The 23,797-nt window shown below is 41.0% G+C and overlaps 1 protein-coding gene across 2 annotated transcripts in view; it reads left to right on the top strand.

The window, feature by feature from the left end:
• The window catches only part of AHNAK2 (AHNAK nucleoprotein 2), a 79,160-nt gene that overhangs the window by 31,710 nt on the left and 23,653 nt on the right, over positions 1 to 23,797 (top strand). The window contains exons 2-6 of one of the 2 annotated variants that reach the window (XM_086613431.1): positions 18,757 to 18,833; positions 19,623 to 19,712; positions 20,524 to 20,580; positions 22,225 to 22,366; positions 23,138 to 23,319. In XM_086613431.1, the coding sequence (XP_086469557.1) occupies positions 18,757 to 18,833; positions 19,623 to 19,712; positions 20,524 to 20,580; positions 22,225 to 22,366; positions 23,138 to 23,319 (548 nt within the window). Of the gene's footprint in view, positions 1 to 18,740; positions 18,834 to 19,622; positions 19,713 to 20,523; positions 20,581 to 22,224; positions 22,367 to 23,137; positions 23,320 to 23,797 lie in introns of those variants that run through there. The other variant, XM_086613430.1, reaches the window with a different exon arrangement.

The following is a 23,797-nucleotide window of genomic DNA, read 5'->3' as shown; positions in this document are numbered from 1 at the left end:
TCTGTTCAGAAAATAAATTAAAGGAAAATTAATGCCAATTAGCCATCAGTCTTTAGACAGACCTGAGTGGGTTCAATGCAAGAACCATCCTGACAGACCTTCCTGCCTTTCAACAAAGTTAGAAGGTATAGAGGCTTGTTTAAAATCTATACTTACAAAAATCATGATGCAATATTTTATTTTTTTTAATCCAGTAGATCAGTCTATCCACTGCTTGGCTGAGTTGCAAAAAAAGTGTTTTTGTAATTAGTGGTTCTTTGCAAGGCCATGAAATATATAGATATACAATGAATATCTATATAAAAGTCTTGTGTGCTTAGATGAGTTTTGCACTGATAGGGTAGTTGGCAAAGAAATCACTTTTAGTTGTCCATTAGGGCTGGATTCAATAGAAATGTTGGCTGACTTCACCACAAGCCTTGGAAACCGTCAGAGTATTCAAGGCTTAGGCAGTCAGATGCCTGCTTTAATTTCTATTGACAAAGGAAAAGGAGGGATGAGTAAATGTAAAACATTTCCTTCCAGCATTGAGCTAAGAGGCAGCATAGTGCAGAGAGGAGGTGGAATCCAGGACATCTGGGTTGTATTTATTGCTGGCTCTGCTGCCAACTTGCTTTGTGACTTTGAGCAAGTCATTTTTTTTGCTTTGCTACCTTACTTTCTGTGAGGCAGGGAGAGCTCGCCGGCTTTCACATGGTGCTCCGGGCAGGTGCAGGGACTTTCTTGGTGACCGTGACCAAATGCTGCGCTTGCCAAGTTGGCATATTCACATGCGCCAGGCAATGCCGTCTGGGTGATCGATACCCCAGAGGGTGCAAGGGATAGCTATGCCCTTTGAGAGCCCAAAGAGAAAGATGCTCATCAAGTAGCACTGCACCCACATAAGTATGTATCCATAAGCACTAGTAACCAGTGTCTTCTGCTACTACAGATCAGAAAGTCATTCAGAGCAGGAGTTAGGCTGGCAACCTCTTTCACCTATACTTATAATCTCTTATTTCATTTACTACTCCACTCCCAGGGAAGAGCAGTTGCTTTGGGGGTGAGTCACAGGGAATGAGGCAGCTAATTTTGAATGGTCTCTGCATGGTGTTTCCAGTACCCAAAGCTGTTTTCAGGTTCTCAATGTGGAGGAAAGAAGCCTGGCTTCTTTTTATTTCTTTTCTGTAAGATGCACTTTCTGCCAAATGTGAAGAACTAAAAAAGCATGTGAAAGCAAAGAGAGAGTCATATACGGCCTGCTGCATGTCACCAGCAATTGCTCTGTAGTCCAGAAGTGATATTTAGGCTATAGCTGGAAATTCTGCCTGTATCTTATTTGCCTTTGGTTTTCACTTTATACGACACTGATATCTTAATGCTACTTGCTGTATACATCACCTGAAATCATGGCTAATCTACAAAATGCTCGCGTTTTTTTCTAAAAGTATTTACTCTTACAAGGATGCAGGCGTGATTACTATGTGCAGTGCTGTGTGCTCCGCGAGATTATTCAAGATGGAATCAACGCTGATTTTAGCTGGTATCACAGTCTGAATTACAGGATGAATACAATGTAGCACGCCATCTATCAGTTTCATCGAGGCCAATGGATGTCTTGCTTGAGCAGGCACAGAATGAAATCTCAGTACTCCAAAACTAAATGACCAGAAGGTATCATCTGAGTCCTACAGATCTTTGTAAGCTTCCATTTCTGGCACTGTCCTGTTTGTCCAACTGATGGGTCAAGTTGTCTTTCATGAACACTACCTTGGAGATACCTGCAACACTAGAGCTTGGGCAGACCTACCTCTCCACAAAGCTGTAAATGATCTCAAAACTCTGCTGAGTGTTGGGATAGATGATGGAGGAACTTGCCATGAACTGTGATAATCATCTGTCTTTATGCACAGTACAAATCTGTGAATAAAGATCCAATACACAGTCTAGAGCCAGAGTAATTAATATAAATAGAAAACACTGATAAAAACTGATCTGTATCTATATACCATACAGCAATACTCCCCTTTATTTTTTTTAACCCATGAGGGAAAGAAGTATTAAGAATAACAGGGCAACACTAGTGTAAATTTTACCTGACATAACGTAGCTTTGTTGTAAGCTATCCTAGTTTGGGAATGTCTTTAGCTGTATTGATTTTCCCTCCTCTGCAGGGTACGTAATATATTCTTCTTCTCACCGTAACGTATTTGGCAACCTGAATCAGTCAACTGAACTGGGGTGCAAGACACCTGGGTTCAACCTCTGTTTTGGTGGGTGGTGCAGTCACCTCTCCTCTCTGTCTCTGCCTCCACTCTCTCCATCCTCCTCTCCCTTTGACTCTCCCCATTAGTTCGACAGAAAGTTCTTTAGGGCTGGCATTGCTCTCCATTGTGTATTTGTACAGCATGACAAGGAGTCTTGGGACAGGCTCTTGGAAACTACCAAAGTATAAAATTGTAATAGAAATTAATTAAGTGAATGCCAGTGTCCTAGGTGTCAAGGCAGAGTGCAAAAATGATCTCAAGTAAAGCGGTCTGAATGTTTTAAAGTGTGATCCAAAGCTTCTCCAGACTTCAGAGGCTTAAATATATCCCTTAACACGCAGCCAGGACTTCCTGCAATGTACTCTTGTCCTGCACAGACAACTTTGTGATGTGAAACAAAAGCTGTATTTGAATCGTCGTGGGTTAAAGCCGGTTATTCCCACAGTTCCCATTTCCTAATGTTTTCCACTCATGATGTTCTTCTCTTTTAATGTTCATAGTAACTCATGCCAAAAAAGGTGTTTCCTATCATGTTCTCCTCACATTGTGTGTTGTGGTTTTGGGTTTTTTTTATTCCATATTTTCAATCCCCAGAGAGCTAAGGTTAGTCATAAACATGCTTTTGGCTATCAGATTCATGTGTGGTTTGCTATAGCAACAAACAAAAGCATTAGTCAGAAACTGGCATGAAGCTATAAACACATATTTTTTTGTGATATTACCCAGAGTTAGCTTAATTTATGTGGTACACTGTTGCCACACAACTGCATCCTAGTTAAACTATTATGCTTGTTGAATAGGAACTTCATAGAAAACCCAAAAATATATTACAGACAAATAAGCAAGTCTGTTAACTGATGTTGTCATCTGAAGATCACAAGCCAAACTCTACTATTGCATGGGTATAAATCCAGCTGAACTCCTTCAGAATGCACATTTAGATCAGAGGACAAAATCTGAGTCTGTATCTATTGAGTAGGAGGAAAATTATCATCAAGCAAATAAATGCTTGCTTTGCCTTTGCTGTTTCCACCTCCGTAATTTTACTGCAGCAAAATGATTAGAGGTAAGCATTATCAGATTGCAGTAGATGGTGAAGTTCAGTGCCAACACACTTGGAGAACATTATCTGCAGCATGGCAGGGAGAGCAAGGCTTCGTTAAAGATAGTCTGTCTCCAGATGTGCCTACGCAGCGCTGGGAAGGTGTAGTTTGTGCAGAGCCAGCGTCTATCCAGCCGGTCTGGGGACGGTGAGGAGTGACTTGTGCAGCGAGTACTGACTTCCCTGGGGAGTTGGCTGGGTTTGCGTGGTATTCACTGAAATCCCACAGCTAGACAGCTACTAGTCCCTGAGCCAGCTAGTTTAAAGGTTGCCCTGAAGGCCCTACAGAAGTGGTGATTTTTGCCTAGACAGAGTAGGCACATTCCTGTTAATGCTTTATCCCAACCATTTGTCTTCTCTTCACTGCACCTTTTCAGGAACATGAGCTCTCCTCTTTTTTGACAGCTGCATTTAATAAAAAACACATGCATGAAAAATGTGTTTTCCAGTATCCCTGAGCTGGCACTGCTCAGCAAAGAGAGCTTAAACTTCCCTAGAAATTGTTCAGATGACAGATGACATGTTTTCAGACCCCTCTCTTCAGGCATATCTCTGTGAAGTGTTCATGACCTTCCCTACTACAGAGGTGTTCAGAGCAACAAATAAGTAATATCTACATGTGTCCAAGTGCTAAGAGTAATAAAACCCTAAGAGCCTTCTTGTACCTACCAGTCCAGAAGTTTTTAACTGGGCCAGTGGTTCCAGCTGCAGCAACATGTAGTTTACATGTGTGTGCAGATGCCCTCTGAGAATGGGCCTTTGAAGTCCAGGGATCAAGAACACTATCTAGCACCAAGCGTTGAGCAAGCTGTGTTCCAAAACCAGAAAGTTCTTTTCCCTAACCAAACCCGTAAGCAGAAGAGCATGCTCCAGGAGATCCTACATTTTAGCCCTGGCCCTGTTCACTGTGCTTTGCTTAGCATTGTTCGTTCTGGGTCCTATGTGCCTGAAACCCTGGCCCTCTTACAACAAGAAGAAGCCCTGGTGTCTTTTCAAAACTTTTCAAGATAATCTTACCATGGTAGATTTAGCTGGTGTAGAAGTGTAAAAGGGCCTGTTTTTCAGTTAGCAGCTCCTGAAGTAGGACTTACTCTGGGCTATACATGAGTTGCCTTTGCCCTTTTCCTATCTATACCCAGTTGCATCAAGCTCTGCATTGAAAGATGTCAAACACTTGATTTCTGTGAAATCAGGAAAGCTCTGGCTGTTTGTCTTCAAAGCTCAGCCCAGCGCTTTTCTGTTTCCCTTACTCCCTTTTGGTCAAATGGGGACAGACTTTCCCCATAGGAGTGTTCAAAGTGTGATTAAGTAGTCTTCAAAGTCTTTGCAATGAAGAAAAAACAAATTCTACTTTCAGTGTGGTTGCAGAATGCTGTCAAAACTGACCCCAACAGCACTACATAAAGCAAATATTTCAGTCATTGCTAAAATGTTATTGACATCTCAGTTCATGGACGACTTTGGGACTGTAGCATTTTTAAACGTCGCAGTAAGATGGTGGTGAAGCTTTTTGTTTGTTAATGTTAAAGTGAAAATTATTCCACCTTGTAAACAGTAGACAGGATAATTTAACAGCATCAATCGCTCTCCTTTTCTGGCTTTATTGACTGTATGCTGTGTATGGTAGTGGGGCAAGGAACGCAAACACACCTTCCTTAGGAGAGAGAGCAATAGTGTCTCTGCTGCACATGATGAACTGCAGCTCACAGACAGAAAGCAGAATCCTCACTGGGGCCATTGGATGAGGCAGGGTGCAAGGGAGAATAAGTAGTAAAACACCATTGGTTTTAAAACATTCTTTGCAAGGATGTACATAAAAACCTACAGATGGACTGAGGGATGTCTCCAGGTACCTCCCATTCTATCTTCTTGCACTCAAACTCTCCACAGCTTCCCAGATTAAGGTGGTCATTGCCATTCCGCAAAGTGGAGACAAGCCACTGGATTGTTCTCCTGCTGCACAGATGCAAATGACTCCAAAGAAGCCACCTGAGAGAAGAATCAGATCTACCTACTTGCAGTAGATATCAAAGACTTTAGGTGAAGCCCTTGGGTCTTCCTATTCCTTATACTGGCTTTGCATTTGTATGAGGCTGTCGATTTCAGTAGAGCCCTTGATCCAGAAAAAGGACAAAATGTGATTTACTCTCCCTCATACATTCGTTTGAATCTAGCACAGCTGTTCACTGAGAAAAATGTTACCATGTGCCTTCAAAAAGACTGCATCCTGTTTTAACTGAGTTAAAAAATATTTAACCTCTGCATGAATAGACTGTTATGACAGATAATAGTCTGTTCTCATTTCCAGAAGATATCATTATTTTCTTATTACAGAGAGACTCTGAACGTTTGGAACTGTTATGAATCTGCCTTAAGGTTGATAATCAAATCCAAGAAATAGTCCTCTTAGTGCTTTCAAACAGCTCCACCCATCTCAGTTCATTCACCAGTTACTACACGGACGAATTGCAGTGTAGTTACTCTCTTGCTATTTGAGTGTTTAATCAAAAAGAAATCTAGAACTACAGTAATGAGTCTTTAAAAAAATGCTTTCTCCCTATCATTAGCCTCTGCAAAATATAAAGCTGAAATCTATTTCTTTATTTAAAGTGTGTTTTCCTCTAATCTATTAGGCAAGCATGCTGCTTTGTTATTTTTGCGTGCCTTGGTACTGGCTAGATGGCACGGAGGGGGAACATGAGCACTGACTCACTTAAAAACCACACACAAAGATTCAAATAATATTTTGCAATAATATAATGCAAAGAAAATTTGGCATCTTCAGTTTTCCTTCCACTTAACATGCACTTAAATTTCCAATGTTTTTCAGTCTCACATACCTGATTATTTCTAATTTCAAACAATAAAGATTAAGTTCACAAATTTGATTTGCGAAAAAAGAGAGTTATCAAACAGCAAGTTTAGAAAATGCTGGGGCAAGGTATGCATCTGCTAGGGAAAGACTTTTAAAAAAGAGGTGAATAGCAATGAACTGGAATAAGAAGACAATGTTTTTGAAAAGAATTTGCTAGGTCACCTGTTGAATTCTTTTGAAATCTGACGGTTTTAGACTGAAAACCCAGTTTATAGCCCATTTACCCAGATTTAAATTACATTTATGTGAACAGAACTATACTAAGTAATTTATTTATTTGACTCAATGGATTAATTTATCTGTAAATGAGCTTTTATGTTTCCATAAACCCACAGTCTGCATCCAGAAATACTCTCTGATTTCTAAAGGGACTCTCCTACTCCACATAAAAAAGGAGAAAGTGAGCTGTGCCAAATACTATTTTGCTACCATCACTGTTTATTGACAGAAAAGATTTTTATCTTAACAAAGTGAGAGAACTGCTAACTTTATCTTTGATGTAAAATATATTCCCATAATAATTTTCTGTCACCTTTATCCCATATCTCTTGTATTACATATACATTAAGGAATTTAAAAGCTTAAAAGATATTTTCTTCTATGGTGATTTACATCCAAACAAGTCACCCAGGGAACTTTCTCCCAAACTGAAAACCTGTTTCCAAGGGCAGATATTTATATAATAGCCCCCATAAAAGGTTGTGGAAAAGCTACAAGGTTTTTGTTGCATTCCTGTTTTGAGAGGGGCTATGCCCAGCATACCAGAGAGACGTGCAAAGTAACATCACTCCATTAATATTGCTACGTCTGGGCACATAATTCTGCACTGAATTTTATCGGTGGAGTAAAGAGAAATGAAAAATCTTCCTAGACCATAAGGAGTTTTAACGTGAAAAAAAATTATATATGTGTATGTGTGTAGATATACATATATGTTTATAGTTACATAAAAATACAATATTTTTACTGTGCCTTGCTGCTGATAAGGATGTTTTTCAAGAAGTGGTTTTGAAGAGCAGTTTGGGCTGAAAAATCTGTTTGTAATTTGAAGTGGTAAGTGCCGTTCATATAAAGCCCGCTGTGGGCTTTTTGCATAGTTTTAATAGAACCACTATTCTTATTCTTATTTTAAGACTTATTTTTAGGGGACAAATGTGCTCTCTACCAAAAGCATCAAGAACGAGCATCCTCCTTTAATGTGTCGGAGAGAGGACAGAGTCATCAACTTGCCCTGCTACCTCTCCATGTCAGTACTGGGCTACCTTAAGAAACGGCTTGGCGTTGCGGCCACTGCTCCTCAAGCAGTACTTACCCTGCGGCTGGAGAAACTGAGGCTCCAGGGCTGCCAGTCAAGCCTACACGGAGAGAACGATAATTTTTAATAAACATATTCATTTCATTCATTTCTGTATCTGAGCAGGGCTGTGCTTTGGCAATGGAACAAGCACTCTGCTCTGGGAGAAGCCTGGATTCTTGGGGTGGGAGGTGTGAATCAGTGAGGAGAAGGAATGTGGGGAGGTTAATTTGCGTGAGCTTTATGGGCCTTATCTGCAACAGGCACCCACCTGCCTCCGCTTCTAAGCAAGTCATGATAAGAGCTGAATTTGCAGCTATCTAACTGGGAGGACAGTAGGAATCAACTGCCCCTCGCTCTGAGGAAGGCAGCTTTGCGTTCTCTTTCAAAGACTAGCTTGTTCTACAGACGAAGGCATTTCTTGCGATTGAAAAAAGCTGCAACGTATCTAATCAATATATTGGATAACCAAATAACTGCAGAGTAGTTCCTACTAGGGTTTCTGAAGCTGGTAAGCAAGTGAGAGCACTTCACTTGCAACATGCCCTTGAAGACTATCTTAAAATCCAGACCATCCACATGGATGGTGACACCTTGGGAGATTTTAACTGGGTATCCACGCAGCTATTTACAGCACTAGTAGAGGCTCAGTTGCAAGTAAAAGCAGCATATCCCAAGAAATAAAACTGTTGAAAGTCCCAGGAGATAAAACCGTAGAGGATCACAGTGGATTAGACCAGTCTTAATTGCTTTATTTGGCTCTGAATCTCTAACTCCCTTTTGCCCCTTTCAGAAGGGTGGTACGCAGTTTTGGTTCAGTCCGGCAGCTAGGTCATACATAACAACAGTTGCTAAAAAGTGATTCCCTTCTCTTACTGACTTTGTGAGAATAGAGGCCCTTGCAGGCCTGAAAAAGATAATAATTGATAATTATCAGAGAGGGTCCTAATGTCACACCGTCATTACAATAATTATACACCAGAACGCTGTGGGAATTCATGCAGGAAGTAAAACACACACTGGATACCCATTCTGTCACGTAAAACCTGAGAGAGGAAAATTCCCGCCTGAGACAAGCAAACATACAGACACAGGGCAGGACATTACACCTACCCCCCAGGCAATCATCAGACTGAAACTCTAGAGATAATGCAGAACTTGTACTTCTGAGACAGAACCATTGGGTAGAGGGAAACAGCACTGAACCTCCAGTCCTCTGATCAGGGCCGTGAGCATTTCTCCAGCTGCCTTTTTCACCCTGCCACTTGCAGCTGTGTTTTAGCTAGTGACAGGAGCGATGGACCAGGAGAGACAAATTCAGGTAGCAACTGCTGCCACCTACTTTTGCTGTCTCTTTAGGACATCATTCTAGTCATGTTCTCATCACAAACTTTGGTTGAAAGCTTATTTTCAAACACTGTGTTACTCCTATGAAACATTATTCTTTTTTAGCAACAGGTGAAATATTGGACTAATAAAAAATTTTAGGAAATATTTTATTCTTGTACCAGTAGAGCTATGTGGGTCTGGCAAAATTACATTTTCTATGCAGCCAGGTAACAAAAAAGTGGTGATAATTGGATGTAATTTACTAACTCAGCATCTGGGAAATTTCAATTTGACAATTGCAAAAAAAGACCAACAAAAAACCAAAACAAAACAGCCTCACACTCCCCTGCTAAAAAAAAAAACAACCAACAAACAGGAAAAAAATGCCCTGTGCTTTTCATGTTTAAATATGACTCAAGCTGAGAGCTGTGCAGAGCCCCACCAGACAGATTTCTTCTTATGCTCTGAAATGTCCTATGGATTCTGTGAAGTTTGTCTTTACCATCAGAGCAAAGATGGACCACTGCAAAAATAAAGAGCTCCTTTCCGATCGTCTCATTAAAGGTTTTGCTCCTATTGTGAAGTGTGATCAAGCATGCTTTTAATAATTTTAAATCTGTGGGCAGAGCTTATCAATAAACACACTCTCATGGGAAAGTCATTCACTCTCTCATCTAAGGGCTGCTAGTTTCTCTTTTTATGGTAGTGTTTATATCTATTCTTAGTCGCCAGTGCTCTTCCACATCTTCCCTGATATTCGTCAACCTATAGAAAATGCTCTATAAAATCCTACAGAGCTCAGTATGGACTGTAAGAAACCTAAATTCCCTAGACATCTCTCTACTTGGATGTACTTTGCAGAGCAGAGTACCGTTCCTTTTGATAAAATTAGGAGCTAAGCTCACAAACAGATCTCCGGCTGGGCGAGGAGACTGATGATTGTAACTTACGTGTATTTTCTGTTTTCAGAAGGTTTTGAGAGGAGATGATTTGAAGGCTTTTAATGAAGTACTCCAACTGCCGACAAGGGCAGCTTAACATACCAAGGCATTGAATCAAAACATCTTGTTCATGCCTTGAATGGAAGGAAACTATTCACACGTTGGTTACTTGGGAGTAGCTGCTCCTTTGGCTGTGCCGTGCCACAAGCCCCCGCTCTCGGCTCCGAAGGCTGATCTGCATTCATCACAGTACAAGTATGCAGCTCCGTGACAGAGTGCAGCCAGGGGCCATCACCAAACCAAATGCAAAACAAAGGCAGGAGTACAGCTTAAACACAGGCCTAGCTGGTTCTGATGGCATCCTGCAGATAATGAGGCTTGTTAAACCCCTTTAGCAGCAAAATATTTATCTTCATTTCACAGACTAGTCCTTTGTCTTCATCCCACGGAAACAGTGAGGGAGACCAGAATTTCAGGGCTTGGTGGGGAGGGTCCCCCTCCCAGCACAGGGCATTAAAGGGGATGTGCTATTCCTCACTTTACCACTTTTTCTGAGACAGAATGGCTGCTTTTTCCGCTGTGGCAATCGCTCATTTTGGGGCTGACAAGCCGGTTGGTCTGGGTGGAGCTGCTGGGTGCCCCCTCTGTCTCGCTGGCAGCCGTTCCAGTGAAGTAACGTTACATTCCTGCAATGGAGGGCTGGGAGAGGCAGCCTTCTCCGTGACATTGCGCCCGCATCTCCCTGTTGCCAAGTATCCTGCCCAGATAGAGTGACAGCCGCGGCATTCCCGCTGCAGTCCTGCCATGCCCTGGAGCCCTGCCCAGCAGTTGTTGCAACTCAGTCCGCGGGATCTTGCAGGACAATGGAATGAATCCAGGTCTCTGGAATGTGCTAGGAAATCTCTGTAGAAGACGAACCTCTTGATTTTTCGCTGATGGTTTTCCCCAGCATAGTTCGAGCTGATTACTGAGAATGCCACGGGCCTGCTGGAGCTCATGGTCAAGCCTACACAGACTGTGCAAGAGCCTGCGCCATGGGCTGTGCTTTAAACCTTGTGGCAGCTTCCCCAGGGAACACAGTGCATATATAAAAGTGTTTATTTGCAGATGCTTTCAGATTTTTATCTTTGCCAACTGAAGCTTGCAGGATCATTTTCCTCCAGCATTGCTTGCTTGGAAAGACACAACTTCTCCACCAAACTGCCCAGGAGGATTTGGGTGGTGAGAATGATTGCTCTGGACTGCCACAGCCAAGTTCCCTGCACTGAGCAGCCCTGCTACACCCGTGTGTTCCTGGTTGTTCTTGTTCGTAGTCTTTACACATAACCTTGGCATTTACACTTCAGGAAATTCACATTGGAATCCAAGGTGCAGTGTTAGAGCAGATGCTTTTTGCCATGTAGCCTCTAGACTACAGTTCTGGAAGGCAAATCTGCTTTTTAGCAATAGACCTTGAAGCATTACAGTATCATTAGGCTTTTAGTTCTCTTTAATGCAGCACTAGGTCACCACTTCCACTGAAAAACTCGGGGAAACAGAGAGAAATAGCGGAACCACTTCAGGCCGCTGCTGATACTGCGTAATTATTTTTGTGCCCGTACATATCATTTGCGCAACATTTTTAGTGCAGGGATGGGCAAATCCTGGCTTGTCCAGCCAATTGATGCGGTTAGCAGAAAACAAAGTTCTGCTTGTGGATTCAGAGATCTTTAGCACAGCTGATTTTGGAAAGTGGAGAAAATAAATATTTTAAGTGCCAAAAATTCATGGTAGCTGAAATGGAAAAGGTGGCCCTTTTGCCGTTGTTGTAACGTTGTCTGTGAGAGCTTTGAAAAAAAAAATTATTTGGGCCAATTTTCAGTTGTGGGAGCTTTAAGGAAACCACCAAACCAAGAATGCAATAGCTTATATACTTGATGACACTGCCTAGCTGAAGTGACATTTTAATTAGCTGGTTGATCTACATTTATTCATCAGTCTCTAGCCTTCTGGGATATCCTGGGAAACCCAAAGAACCCACTACAAGTTGCATTAATTTAATAACTCATCAAAATAATACGGACAGCAGATTGAGATGGGTGTAAAAAAGAAGCAAACATGGAAACTGAAGCACTGAGGTTACCAAAGAAAAAGTAAAATGATTGAATTGCTGCCTTTTTGCCCATAACCTTGAAATGAAACATTTCTCTTAGTAAACTAAAGTCAGGTGAACTTACCTATCTGAAAAATTGCTCTTGAGAGGCCAAGATGAATGCTGAGCATGTGCATAGCATTCCTGTTATCGAGTGCTTTGCTGAACTGGGACCTACAATTTTAAATATTCTAACTATTCTAAATATTCTCTCTCTCAAATATAAGAAGTGAATCAGAAGGGGCTGCGGGGCTTCGCAGCAGCACTGCTCAGGCGGCTGTGAGAGCTCTGAGGGAAGAAAAAGAATCCCAGCAATTGCGATACCTGCAAGAATGGGAGAACAAGCTGTTGGGAAAAAAATCAGGCACAGCATTCATTTTGAGAAAGCGATTTAATTTAAAAATTAGGGCTTACATTTTAAAAAAAAAATAAAAATTAGGGATTTAATTTAAAAAGTAGAGATTTGATTTTAAAAATAGGAGGAATTCTGGAGCAGTGCATGAGCAGTGAGTAGCCACGCAAGCATGAGAAGTGGCAGGCCCGTGACAGGGTGCCCGAGGGCACGGGGATGGACAGATCAGCAGGTTCAGGGATCCATGGCTGCAGGAAGAGGAGTCTGATACAGGAGCCAGCTGAAGCTGTCCACGACAGCAGGGATGCACAACCTTATTTACAACGAGACAGAAACACACGAGGGAGTACTGTGAAAACAGCTGACCTACATGTATGAATTCTTTGCTGGGTCAAACACAGTGCCAACAACGTCGGTGATACTAAATTATTATTGTTGTTGTTTGTCTTGCAATTATTCACTCCTCCTTCTCCTTAGTAATAATATGAATCAGGTTACATGCCCAGAGTGTGCTTTGCATTGTCAGAAGGGACCTGATTTAAAGATGTCCTAGTCTTGCCCACATGTCTAGGTATGAACCTCCTAACTGGCTATGGACTCAAAGCTATTCGTTTCCACAATACTGCACAAACAGGATGATTTGTTTCTTATCACAGCTAAGAAATGCTAAATAACAAACACCAAAATCCCACTAAAGAAAAGGCACAGGTTGTGATCTTCATATATTAACAAACAGTGATAAAGGAGTGAGTAAAGCAGATAAGTTTTCACCTGTGGACAGACGTTTACCACAGCTCAGGTTTCTGTCTGTTAAGAGCAACTAGTTGAAGCGAAGTCAGATAATTCATGCCAGTCAGTACGGGCAAGAAGGAACCTCTTCTCCCTGTGGGGATATTACCTGAGATGAGGAATATTTACCCTGCACCTTTGCAAAAAATATGTGCATTGCAACCATTGCTACTCTTGTCAGTTTTAACTGATCTGCATTAAAATCCCAGGGAAAACAACACAACAACAGCATTTTAGTTTTCTCCAACAAAAACAGAACAAAACAAACAAACAAAAAAGAAACAAAGTCACTTTTAGACAGAAAGATAATTCCTAAGAAGTTGATGCAAAGAAAATAATATGCTTAAAAATGCTTTTATATGCTTAAAAATAAGAGCAGATTATATAAAATCACTACATTCATATGCAAGCATAAATTTCTTATAAAATTTTCAAAAACGGAAAGCCCAAATCTAAAAATTGAAGAGAAAGAGACATAATTTGTAAGCAAGGAAGCTAGGATGATCAGCAGAAGGTATTATAATTTATTTCTTCTAACATCGTCTCTCGTATTCTCCTTTGTTGTTGTATTGTTAATTTGATTTTAAAGCATACAGATTATGGTAAATTTATATACCAGTGTCCCAATTAAAGCTAGGTTTCTCTTCAGTTTGTACAATATATTAAAGCACAATCAATTGGAATTCAGTGAAACTGTCATAATTTAAATTGATTATAATGTCTCTAAGGTGGTTTTGGAGACTGTTACCCACTGAATGTGAATACCAAAAAAATAACCTGGTTTTATGTTTTTTGTGATTTTACCCAAAACAGTCTAGCTGGATTGCTAGATAAATTTTTTTTTTTTTTAATTGCATTTAAAAAAGCAAACACAATTTTCACTCATATGATATGAAAATGTTCCAGTCTATGTAACTCCTACTGCTTACTGTCAAAAAACTCCCTTGTTCTGAAGTCAGTTCAGTGGCTATTAGTAGTCACTGATGTAAATTCCATCTTGTTTATGGAAACATTTTGAACAAAGCACTGATTGTCCAGAGTTTAGAAAAGAAGTTAAAACCTATAAAATGTTGGCATCACTACTATTTGGGGCATGAGAATGACATGCATATAAATCATAGTTTATTGGCACAGTCTTTTATACACAGAAAGAAGGCTTTGCTGAAAATGGAATTCATCGATGTACTGTGATTCCCCTCTTTTATAGATTTGTTTTTAATGTATTCTGAACTGGAAAAAAAATCTGAAGCAAATCTTACAATGGGAATCAGGGCCAGAAGTCTTTCATGACATGGGTTAGCTATGGCAGAGGGGCAGAGCTTGGGGAAATCAGGGTGGATGGAAAGGTCCTAATGTGAATCTTTAGGAGGGAAGGTCATTTGTGTAGCTGAAGTCCCTCCGTGCAACCTCAACCATGTTCCTATTAGCTCTGTTGCTCCATTTCATAGGAAAAAGTCCTACTATCACCATTTAGGAGAGGTAACAGTTTAGGAGAGGTAACAGTTTACTAGAAGCTTTCACAGGAGGACTCTGTTCCTTCTTGCCCATCATGAGGTGGCTGAAAGAGACCTTTTATGCTGACAGATTTTTTCCTCTTAACAGCAGGGAATTTTTCTGGTGACATGTTGGCAAACCTCGATCCGCAGCCCCTCTAGCTAGGACAAGGAGAGCAATCACCTGCCAATAATTGGCCAAGCACGGAAACCACCCTTGTGCCTCACGCACCACTGCTTTGCTTGATCAACAGTTGGTGGAATATAAGAAACTTCTCTCCTGGTGGGGGTCCAGATGAGATGTGATCTAGGACAGGTCTATGTTTCTACATTCACGATGAACAAGACTTAGTATTGTCATCTGTTGTTTTAAAATGACATTCCAATAGGAAATAAGTGTTCAGGTCTCACTGCAGGAAGTGATCTAATTCTCTTGGTTCTTATGAGTAGCTCAGTCTTAGCAACAGGAAGATTTTGACGGTGTTGGTCATTTAATCATTGTAAGCACCCTTTTAAAAAACATCTGATTTTAAAAGTTTTACCTCTGTTAGAACCTGTAGGACAGCTGCAGTTATATCAAAAGAAATGCCCCACTGGATGGTGATAAATCAACTGCACAAAATATATAGGAACATTCAAGCCCTGAGAACGGAGCACACCATAATTGCGTTGCTCCAGTTCTAGACAACTCAAGTTACACCAGAGTAAAACAAGAGAAATAGCAGTGAACCAGCCCAAGAATTCTTCCAGACAATTCTTTTTTTCTTTTTCTTTTCCAGTAGCAAAATTATTGGCAGCCACCAGGTATCAATGCTGTAATTAGCCTTGAAGTGCTGCACTGAAGAGTAAACGCTCTGGCAATCCAAGTAATATTCTATTAAGTCATTCTACTGGACTGCAGGGCTTATGGGTGGGATTCTCCCAAGTGAAAAAAAACGGTAATGCCACAAGACTAAGTCCTTACTATTTCTTGGAATTTTAGTAACGGCCATAAAATTCACTGTTGGCACCTGAACCTTTAGAAGCACTAAGCAAATTAAGCAATCAAGCCTCAGTCCTGCAGCTCTTCTCCACATATGATTCTTATTAAAATACATGTGGTGAAGAGCTTCATGAATGGATTCCAGAATTTTCAAGCGGAAATGCCTAAAATCAGGTTCATAAATCCACATTTAATTTTTTTAACAAGATTATGCTCATTTTTCAGTTTTCTTGAGCTTCTGAATATTGCTAATGCTAGAGCATTTGGAAAAAAATCAAGCCAATTTATGCATGGCTTTAATCTGAATTAGAGTCTACATGAAGACCGTTTTCTAGAATTGTCCATCGTAAGCATCAGGACTAATCCTGTGAAGGCTAAAGGATGCATGATGCCCTGATGTGTTCTGAGTTGATCCTAGTTCTCTGGAGCTAAAATACCGTAGGACAGCTGATTAAGATGATGTACCTATGACTAAAGAGGACGTCCTCTATTCTATCAAGTTTGGAAACTTGGCCCACAGACTGACACGGAATATTCCCTCTAGAAGCACACTATTACCATTCATCTTAACAAAGTGGTCCATCATTGATCACATGGCATAACTCTTTCAAAACCTTGCCTGTACTAAATAATTTCATCTTTGGAAATGTCGTGGGTTAGGCTGACCCTCCCACACAGCCGGTCACTCCCCCTCCCCCATTCCCAGGAATGAGGGAGAGAATTAAAGGAGAAACGGGAAACACGTGGGTTGAGATAAGAACAATTTAATACAGATGATTTAATACACAGGGTAGATGCTCACCACCCCCTCGTATGTGAAGCCCGTCTCGTCCCGAAACTGCAATCCCAGACAAATGCGAGGCCCCGAAATAGAGAGGGGCAGAGAGAGAGAGAGAGTACTCCGAGAGTGGGAGTACTGGGAGAGAGAGGGAAAAAAAAAGGCAATAGAGCAAAAGCACAGCAAGCGCAAAAGAGCAGAAGCGGCGAAAGAGCCGAAGCGCAAAAGCCCTTCTGTCCGGCTGTCCCTCACTTTTATACTGGGCATGACGCTGCATGATATGGAATACTAATTGGCCTGTTTGGCCCTCAATATTAAATTCCACCACAAATCATAAGGGGAATCGTGTCCCCCTTGTCCCAACTATGCTCCCCCCTTATCCCGCCGTGCTTCTGCACTCCGGCACACTGAAAAGTCCTTGGAGTTTCACGTCCAACCACAAACATCAGCTTGCTATCAGCATTCTTCTCAGAGCGAGCCTCTGAGTAAAACCAAAACACGGAGCTCTTCTAGCTGCTAAAAAGAAGAGCTAACCCGGTCCCAGCTAAAACTGGGACAGGAAGTAAAGGAAAAAATAAGTGTAGGAGATCAGAAAACTACGAAGAAAGGTTAGCAAAATCACAGCCATTTTAACAAGAGCTTGGAAACTTTCTAAGTTAGAGTGATTGCACACATGCATAAGTCATGCCAGCTTGTCTGCACGCACAGCATGTAATATCCACATCCAGAAATGTTGTGTTCCAGCCCAAGGATTCTTCATTTAAAGTAAACAATGAATGAGTTGCACAGTTCTGCTTGTGGTTGTCTTCTCTAGTGTATGAGCATATTTTTAAACCAGAAGATCTGTTTAGGAGAGTCAAAACTATGTATAATAATAGGAGTTGCAGAACTGAGTATGAGAGACCTACAGAGCCCGATGGTGTGAAAAAATGGGAGCCTGGAGACAGGAAAGAGAAACAGTTATCAGGACAAGGACTTGTGCGTGTGGTAGAATAGCCTGTGCACCACACTGTCCTCTACTGGCTAAGCCTAGATGTCTGAAAATGATGAGGTATTCAGGCTGTTTTCATTCTTTGGTGCCCAATTTAAGGCATTTCAACAGAATCATACTTTCAAACAGCCCGTCTCCTTAATCCCATCTCTCTCTGCCCTCAATACTTTTAAAAACCAAGAAAGCAGAGTCTTTATGACTATCAAAGTTTCATGATGTTTACTCTCCAACTCTTGGCTTAAGACCTCTGTCAGAAGCAAAGAATTGCAAGATGAGGAATTTCAATAAATTTAATTTATTGTCAATTAATTAACTTTTAATTACTGATTCTGATATTTCAGAAAAAAAAAACACCAACACTTAGGGAAAAACACCTCGATTCTCATCTGTACACCTCTCCTCCTCTCTGGTCTCCAATCCCCTCACTGTGGGCTACGCTCAGTCCTTTTTGGGGACGTGAGGGCTGCTGCAGGACACGAGGGTCAGTAGGTGGTGGCTGCTTTTCTTTTTCCACTCCTTGCTTTGTACTCATTTGCGCCAGAGTGGGTTCCTTCACCAGCCACCGGCTCATCAGAGTCAAGCCTCCTCCTCTCTGCCCTGGTGGCTTTTCTTCCTCCAGCCCTTTCTCAAGATCCTATTTTGCTCCAGCATTTCTCCTGTTCTGCCGTCTCTTCTCTCTCCTCCTGCTCTGGTGTGGTCTTCTCACCACTGGAGAACTGGAACAGGTACTGGAACAAGTTGCCCAGAGAAGTTGTAGATGCCCCATCCCTGGAGGTGTTCAAGGCCAGGCTGGATGAGGCTTTGGGCAACCTGGTGTAGTGGAGGATTTCCCTGCCCATGGCAGGGGGGTTGGAACTAGATGATCTTTGAGGTCCCTTCCAACCCTAACCATTCTATGATTCTATGATTCTATGATTCTCTTTCTCCTCCACCTCTAGTGGTGGTGTCTCTTTTTCTCAATGTTTACCACCCTTTCTTAAACATCTTTTCACAGAGGTACCAGAAACTCCTCCAATGGGTTCAGCATTGCAGGCAGAGCTGGCTGCAATTGGCTGCATCAGGCACAGGGTGGTCCATGACCTCTTCCCACAGAGACCACCCCACAGCCACACCGCTGCCAAAACCCTACCATTTCTGCCCAATACATACCTCAAGCCCCTCTTAGTAATGAAAAAAAAAATTGGGCCAACTTCTAGTTCTACGTTTTCTCCAACCCGGGTATTTTTTTCTTCACAAAACCCTTTACATTTATGGATATGAATATTTCTGGTATCTTTGGAAAGATCAACCTGATGAGATCTGAGATAAGGAATCTGAATGAAAGCAGGTCTTTCTACTGCCGGCCCTGCACGTCCCCTGGGCATGCTGCTCCAGAGGGCTTCAGTTTGCAAGCTGGCTGCTCTGTGCTCTGCGTGGCTCCCACAGATGCCAAAAACCTGTATGCTGCTTTCAGGTTCTGGACGACAGCTGAGACCGGCCGAGCCTCCAGGAGATGCTGATGCTGATGCAGATGCAGAGGATGAAGATTCTGTGAGTTTTTTTCAGAGCTGGAATTTTGGGGATGGGAGTTTGACAGTTAGTTTGTTAAAATGGGATCTTAAATATTTTGTTTATAGTTGAGTCTTGCTGGTGATTTTTTTCCCCATCAAAAATGTGTTTCTGCTTAGGATTCTCCTGCCAGCTCAAAAGTCGGAATCATGCTTCAGTATAAAATGATTTGCTCTTTGCCGTGATTCACCAGCATAAGTTTAATACCAAGACTTAGCAAACTATTGCGTGGCTGTTGACTACAGTAACTTTTCTTCAAAGCTTTAGTTGGTTTAGGTTCCCTATCATTTGCCTCCAGCAGGAAGCATGCCAAGCGCTTGTCAGCAGAAATTCCTGCTGGGACTCTTCCATGGTTTGCTTGGTTATAGAGGGCAATAAAATTTGAAGCCGCAGGATGAGAAGGTTAGATGTGCAAATAAAGCGGGGGAGGGAATCTTTATTGCCTTTTTCGATTATTCCTAATCGATCTGTCAGTATTTTCAGTCTGTTCAGCCCATATATGCATAAAACTCATAAAGAAAACCAAAATCAGCATATCATTGACAGACTCAGGAGTCTGTCCCTTGTGTTCTTGAGTAACATCCTTAAATGAGAATTGTATTTGTTCTTGAACTAAGGAAAAAGTTATTGATTATTCTACATCTGCCAGTACTAGTGAAAGATTTGTAAACAGAAGGAGACTATGCCTAAGTGGAAAAACTCTCCTAAAAAAATGGGTCACTGTTTAATGGTGTATGTTCCTTTTGCATCCTACTCATTTCTTTTCCACAGGTTAATGAAGTGGCAGTAGAAGACATTCGTCCAAGGCCACAAGGATCCTCTCCAGTTTATGAATATTCCATAGAAGAAGAATATTCAAAGGCAAGACACTGAGTTTTCATGCAGGCATGGCTTTACCAAATTAATTCAAGAGGCTTTAGTGCCTACAACTAGCTGAGACTCATATGTCGTGTCACAGGATGTTGTTGCAGCCATACTGTCTCCCTGTCCCCACCAAAATCAGAGCCACATTCGTTGATGGTTTTATATAGTACTGGACTTGTTGTTGGTCACGTTCTTGTTTCTTGGTAAAAAATGCATTTGATTTCACTCCTTAAAGCACCTGGGGCAGAGATTGTCAAGAAACGACAATGCTTTTCCTATTAGAATATTTAACTGGCTTGTATCTAACTATCTAACCACCTATTGCAAAAATCTAATTTTGCAATCTAATACTTACTGCAAAATTACCTGTATCTCTTGGTTACTCAAAGTCTAAGATTTCATTAGTACAGTCATGTTAAGATAAGTAGGCAACAGTTTGAAATTCATGCTGAAGTCAAATAAATGAAAAAAAAAGTATGTTCACAAAGATGAAAGCATGAGAAATGTGCTACATGAGTAACACACAGAAAAGCTTCCAATGTCTTCATACAGTTGATCTCTGGCATTCATTTCATGCAAATTTTGGCATAATGGAAAGAGGCCTTGGCATGTAACTTACTACTAGGAATAGTACAGCTAAATCATTCTCATTTTACGTTGCACTTGTAGATCCCAATTTTGCTCTGTTGATGTTAAAGTCAGCCTCAGTTCTTAGCCTAAACCAGGCATTTTAACTAATGTAGGACTTTTGTCGTACTTTGCAATGGCACAGCTTCTGAACACTAAATAATTGTAAATTATTTTTCAGCTTCAAGAAGAAAACAAAAAGTATTCTACAGACAAATCAAAACAGAGTCATCCACAGGTCAGTCTAAAAGCACTCAGCAGTTCTAGGCATGTGGTTTGCAAAATAGTAGAGTCCATTACAACACACAGACAGGGATGGGTGGACAGAGGGAAGGACAAATAGGCAGAGTCGCTTTAGACTTGTTTTGACCAGGAATTTCACAAACTGCCTAGTTGTGGCACAGGCATGAACACTTACTTGTCCTATTTGAAGTCCTCCCAGAATTCTTTTTAGCATTTGTCACGTTAAAACGCAATGTCAGGTCGGTAGAGGGTAGAGAGGGGGACTACCTTGAGCCCTTTTCAATTTGACCAGTCTACCGGCTTCCCAAGAAAGACAAGACCCTTGCATCCGACCCACCTGCCCCCCTGGGCAGCCCGCTAAGTCGGAGGGTGTTTGTCTAACCTATTCAGGGACCCCACGGGCAGCACACCAGGCTAAATCCCTTATGTCCTCTGTATCAATTTTGAAGTTTCTGGAAACTTATATTTGTATATATATGACAAACTTTATTACATATACTCGTGACAGGATACAGATTCAAATACAGCCGGTGATAGGTACTGTCTGCGAAAAGAAAACTTATCACTAATAATTCTAACTAGTTAGCAAGATGTTAGTAACTAAGTGTGCATAACACAGAGCTCCTACCCAACAGGCATCCCTAGTGGGGGGGAGAAGAGAGGTCCAGCCTGTCAACTGATGCCAGACGTTCCGATGGAGGTCTTCCCCCAACACCCACTTCTCTTAAGCCATTTTTATACTTTCAGGTGGAGCTCAAGTGACTCTAGTCATGCATATCTTTGTCAGGATTGGTGTAAATTTTCCTCACTTCGATTTAAAGTTATAGACAAGAAGAAATTCGGGGCACATGCTCAGTGAGGGGTGGTCGCAGCCCAGAGGCGGGTAGCTTTTGGGATGGAGGTGTGTTTTGGTATTATAATGATATTATAATGTGCAAAGTTCACCCAAAGGCCAGGAATTTTGCAACTTGTCAAATATTAACATGCCCAAATTGCCTAGGTAAATGCCTGGCTAGGTCTTGTGTCCCGACTCCGTTCACCACCATTGTTGAGGCAACAGTTGCGATCCGTCTTCCTTGACAGCTGTGCGGTTCCCTTTGCCAGCCATTCTCTATCCCTGGGAACAGGGACAAATTGTGGTACCTTCGTACCACTCTGCTCCCCATTTCAAGGATATTGTACATTCTGTTCGGCCTTGGCATGCCAACCGCATTGTGTTCCTGGGAGCAGCAACCATGTCTTGCCTCAAAGCTGCTTTAATATTACAGCTTTTGAGCTGAACTTTGCGAAGCAGTGTTTCTCCATTTCCCCAATTTCAGTTATTTTCCCACAGCAATCTTTAGCCTTCTCCGGTTTGAGTACAGTACAGCATGAGCTCTTCGTCTGACTTTCTGGCCCATTGACTCTAATTCAGGTGCTTAACATCTTCACAGAAAACACAGTCTTTCAGTCCTAAAAGATTCCGTATGTTTCATGTTTTAAAACTACAACTTGTTTTCCCTACAGCCCTGAACCTGCATAACCCTAACACGTGCTAATTCTAATTTAGAACTAAATCAAACCCACACTGAACAGGAAGACGCAGGTTTTTGAAACAAATGAATAAAAATTATAAATTCACACCTTTTTCTATATCTAGGAGACAATGGAAGTGACCCTGCAAACAGAAGTGGAAGCTGGTGCTAGCGGTTTTAGTGTGACAGGTGGAGGAACTGAAGGAATATTTATTAAAAAAGTGCTTAAGGAATCTCCTGCTTCAAAAATATTCAGTCTGAGAGAAGGTACAGTCTAATTTTCTGGGGGTTTGGGATTTTTTTTAATATATGTTAAAATAATCAGGTATGTAGCTGTGTGTGCATAACATACCTATCTGGTCTCTCATCTCTTTAGGTAATATATTAGATCCCAAACCAACTAATACTATGTGTGAGCTTAACCTTTCCATATTCATAATTTCAGAGATCAGTTTCTTAAACAATAATGAAATGTTGGTTTGGTTTTTTTTATATCATCAAAAAAATTATCTAATTTTCACTGGAACAGTGAAAAAGATGCATAGAAAGTAGTGTATACACAACTAAAATGAAAATAGTCTCAACTCATACCATTCATGAAGAACCTGCCTTTCATTCTTTCACAAAATAGTATGCCACAAAACTACAATAAATAATTATTTAAACAGAAATAAAAGTCCAGAGTCTAAATACTGAAAAATATAAGAAGAAACTTTGTTACCGTCAGGGTGGTCAGACACTGGAAGAGGTTTTCCAGAGAGGTTGTGGAGTCAGCATCCTTGGAAATCTTCAAAACCTGACTGCACACAGACCTGAGCTGTAGTTGATCCTTCCCTGAGCAGGATGGTTGAGGGTAGATGATCTCCAGAGGTCCTTTCCGGCCTTAACTATTCTGTGGTTCTATTCTGTGAACATAGTTTCGTATTTTAAATAAATAGGATGTGATTTTTATTTTTTTTGTGGGCATTAATTCAACCAAATTTGAAAAATTGCAAGAAAACACAAACTAATTAAAACGATGTCTGATTCCACTTGCAGGTGACCAGCTTCTAAGTGCTACAATATTTTTTGATGATATCAAATATGAAGATGCGCTCAAGATTCTCCAATATTCCGAGCCATACAAAGTCCAATTCAACCTCAAAAGAAAAATTGCTGGGAAAGAAGAGCTAGAACATATTCATGCTACAGCCCAGTACAAAAAGGAAAGAATAAACCAGGTAGATATTTGATTATTTTACAAAGTTTGGATAACACTGTAGTAATGTGCTGTGTGGAAATAGACCAGAAAATACACACATGTGTCTTCCTAAGACTTAGGAATGTGTTTAAACTTCCTAGCATGAATATTCATGAGAAGAAAAAAATACCACACAGTATTTGCAGCTTTTAAAATGTCCTGGGCAAGACTGTAGATTTTGGATGAAGCTACAATCTTGCATTAGGGTACAAAAACATTCTTTAGACAGTCAGCATTATTTTTCATTATTAAGTCTATACTGACAGAACCAGCTCAGATAAGCTCTGCAGCATTTATATTCAACATTTTTCAAAATGTAAAACATCAGTAAATATTTTTCTCAAAAGGTCATCAATGAAATTTCCTCTGTAAAAATATGTCTTTAATCCCCGGTATCTCCATAGACATGATCTGCTCATAGGTCTCCATCATATTCAAAATTATTTTTCTCTTCATAT

Source organism: Tauraco erythrolophus, chromosome 6 (assembly GCF_009769465.1).
Source record: "Tauraco erythrolophus isolate bTauEry1 chromosome 6, bTauEry1.pri, whole genome shotgun sequence".
Lineage (NCBI taxonomy): Eukaryota > Metazoa > Chordata > Aves > Musophagiformes > Musophagidae > Tauraco > Tauraco erythrolophus.
This window is presented reverse-complemented; position numbering and strand designations above follow the sequence as displayed.